At 50.4% G+C, this 3,467-nt stretch overlaps 1 protein-coding gene across 1 annotated transcript in view; it reads left to right on the top strand.

Moving 5' to 3' along the window:
* Positions 1–776: 776 nt before the first annotated feature.
* The window catches only part of TSHZ1 (teashirt zinc finger homeobox 1), a 57,167-nt gene continuing 54,476 nt past the window's right edge, over positions 777–3,467 (top strand). The window contains exon 1 of the mRNA XM_042048890.1: positions 777–2,832. Within this exon, the coding sequence (XP_041904824.1) occupies positions 2,793–2,832 (40 nt within the window). The 5' untranslated portion in view covers positions 777–2,792. The remainder of the gene's footprint in view (positions 2,833–3,467) is intronic.

Below are 3,467 nucleotides of genomic sequence, written 5' to 3'. Positions count from 1 at the left end.
GCCGCCGCCGAGGAGCCGCTGCCCGCGGGCGGACGCTCCGCCCCTTCCGTGCGAAACGTTTCACTTCCTCGCAAGGTGCTACGAATCAACCCCGAGACGGCGGCGGCGGCTCCGCGCCTGCCGCGGGAGGGGATTTAAACGGGCGAAGCTCTTCCCGCCGTCGCCGTCCTGCCGGGAGGGGAAGGGTAACAGGCTGCTGTCGGTTTGCTTGGGTCTCAGGGGTTTCCCCCGCTCCCTGATACTGCCAGAAAAATCTTACCCTCCTTTCCCCCCTTGCTTCTTTCTTTCTTCTTAAAAAAAAAAAAAAAAAAAAAGAAATAGTCACCTCTCGCTGTAGATTACTTTTGGGTGAGGGAACCTGCGCAGGGAAGCAACTGGGTCAAGGGCCCGAAGTCAATGTTGTGATAGAGCCGCTGGTCCCAACTTGGTACAACTGCGTGGAGAGAGGCAGTGTTATAGAGATGTTGCACTGGTGTCGCGTGTAGTTCCCAGAATTAACTCCATCCTACCAGTATAAACAGCTCAATGCTTAATTGTGCAGTAGTAAAAAGAAAGAAAATCCCCTTCAGCCCGAAAAAGAACAAAACTGCAGTTCCAAATGTTTTCCTTTAGGAATCAGCTGGGTAGTTTTTATTTGCTTTCTTGACTTAAAAAAAAAAGAAAGGGAAGAACCCTTCTGTTCTCGCAGCTAACATTATATAAATCCCCAGACACATACTGTGCAAAATGTATTAGCAGTATGTTTCATATGCTGCAGTTCTCGCTCTGCAATCTGTTGGTATTTTAAAGTCAGGATGAACTGTAATCTCCCATAAATCATTTTTAATTCAATGCCGGGTAGACGTGTGCCACGGCGAAGTATCATCTCCTGCCTGCCTCTTTTTTTTTCTCTTTTTAAGTTTGCTGGAAGAAGACCTCTGCTGAAGTTAAATCAGCACATGCGTCTTGCACAGCACTTTAGCAAGTGGATTATAATAACAACCCCCTCAACGCGTGTCTCACATGAGGAATCTTTTATGCCGTGCTGTATTAAGACTTCTTTTTTTTTTTCTTTTTTTTTTTTTGTCATATTGTTTAGCTCTGGGAAAGGGAAAAAAATGAAAACAAAGCAATTAAAAAGATTGACAGGTATGGGTTTGTGTGAGACCTATTTGTAATTGTCAGGGTGACGTGGGCAAGAGGAGGAGGAGTAACAAACTGAAGCAGGAAAAGCAGCTCGATGTGTCTGTCTATCAGTTGAGACTGTCTGAGAGCCCTGGGATCCGAATGTGTGTTATATTTCAGTGAAAAGAGAAGAGAGGGAGAGTGGATCTCTTTCTCTCCCAGGAGTTTAGGGGGGGGGACAGTTCACGTTAATCTGTCCCACTCAGTGAATGTCTTTTCTTCCTCCCCCCTCCTTCTCTGCACACACTCTCCGGGGTTTTTCTTGGTTTTGGCAAATTTTTTTGTGTGTGTGTGTGTGTTGTTTTTTTTTTTTTTTTTTTTTTTTCTTCTGTTGCAGATCAAGATCAGCCAAAAAATATCCATGATAAAAAATGTGTTTGCATTATATCTAGTAGCAGAAGAAGCCTCGATTTGTGGAAGAGAAAAAAAAGGGAGAGCAAGAGAGAAAAGTAGTCCTCTCCGGTGGTGACACTGTTTGATCTGTGACTGTTTGGAAGGTGGAGGAGTGACTGACATTTCCCATCCGGTGTATATGTATGTATGGGGGCTTTACTCCTTTTTATGATTTGCTTCCTTGCTCTTAGACTAAGTGCTGGGAGGAGAAGGAGAGACTGGATCGACCTCGTTTTTTGCACAATGAACAAACTATTACCAACGCAATAAAAAACCAAACAAACAAAAAACCCCCCAACAACAGCAACAACAACACACAAATCCACGAGCTTGAAACAAGCCAGCGAGCGAGCGAGAAAGTTGCGCTTTGAGACTCTTTGATCTCGGAGAAAGCCTGAGAGGGGGGGAGTGACTGAATTTACCGTCTCATCGCCGCCGCTTGCTCGGCTCTCCACCGCGAAGAAGGAGGAGAAGACGAAGAAGTGATTAAGGAAAGGAGAGGGAGAAAGGGAGAAAGGAAAAGGAGGAGAAAAAAAAAGGAACGAAAGAAAGAGAATGGATTTGGGCTACAGATTGAACTGATCAAATCTTATTTATTTTGCACATCTCCACTGGCATCTTCCCTGCTGCTGCTGCTGCCGAGAGGACTGAAGAGCTTTGTCTTATAAGGAACTTAAAAGAGAGAGAAAGAGAGAGAGAGTGTGTGAGAGAGAGAGAGGGAGGAAAAATTAACCTTGTAAATGAAAACATTTCCTAAGCAAGTTTTTGGAGTGGCGGCGGAAATTGGCATCCCTGTCACCAGTCTGTGGCTTGCCTCATCCCACACCCCACCTTCCCCCCCGCCCCGCGCACCCCGCTCGCCGCGCCGGGAGCTGACCCGGGGGGGGAACCCGGACCGGGCGAGAGGAGAAACCTTCCAAACTTTTTCTCCTTCCTCCCCCCCCCCTCCTCCTTCCTCCTCCTCTCCCTCTCTCCCATTCCTCCCCACCCTCCCTCTCGCTCTTCCTAGGCAGAATTAGAAGTTGAATCCGCTTTCTTTTCTCCTTCCTCCCCCTCCCTCCTTCCCTCCCTCCCTCCTTCCCCCCCCCCCCCCCCATATTTTATTTTTTTTTATTTGTGTGTGTGCGTGCGCGGGTGTGTGTTTGTTTCTGCATGAAAAGAGGGGGATCGGAAGAGGAGTCCTGCGCGGAAACTCTGCGGCGGCGGGCGGCGAGGCGGCGGCGGCGGCGGCAGCAATGCCGCGGAGAAAGCAGCAGGCACCCCGGCGCTCCGCAGGTAACACCCTCCGCCTCCCGCGCTGGGGTGCCGCGGGCACGGCAGGGGAGGGGTTAACTCGCCGGGAAGCATCGCCGCGGGGGGAGCGGTTCCTCCAGCCCTGCCGCAGATTTAAAACACCCCGGGTGGCTGCCTCCGGGGGTTTGGGGCGGAGGGGGGGGGAGAGACGGGGAGGGGGGGAGCAGCACCTTGGTGGGGAAGAGACAGGGGCTGTAGTTTGTACTTCTTTGTACGCGGGAGCTGGAGGGATCGGCGTAGTTCCTGAGGTGTGTCACGCCGAGCCTGACAGCCTCCATCCTCTCCGCCGTTGCCAACACGTTTAAAACTAGAAACTTCATTTTGTTGCAGTCCTGTAATCTCCGCATGCGGGTCCGCGTGTGCGTGTGTGCGGTGCCCAGGGCAGCGCCGGGGAGGGGAGGGAGCTCCGCTGTGCTAGGGCAGGGATGGTCTGCTTTAAAAGTGTGTCAGACCGTATCCAGGCTGAACCTGACACTCGCGAAACAAAAGTCAACAAAATGGGACGCAACGAGGCATCTGGCCAGTGCATTTCACTGGAAAACAGCAGCCTTTAATGTCACGTTGAAGAGGCTTTTTCCCCCCCTTTTTTATTACCTCTAAAGATGTCTTTTGATCAG

Source organism: Corvus kubaryi, unplaced genomic scaffold, assembly GCF_017639235.1.
Source record: "Corvus kubaryi isolate FWS band 111438036 unplaced genomic scaffold, C.kubaryi_AGA036_p1.0 68, whole genome shotgun sequence".
In the NCBI taxonomy this organism is placed as follows: domain Eukaryota; kingdom Metazoa; phylum Chordata; class Aves; order Passeriformes; family Corvidae; genus Corvus; species Corvus kubaryi.
This window is presented reverse-complemented; position numbering and strand designations above follow the sequence as displayed.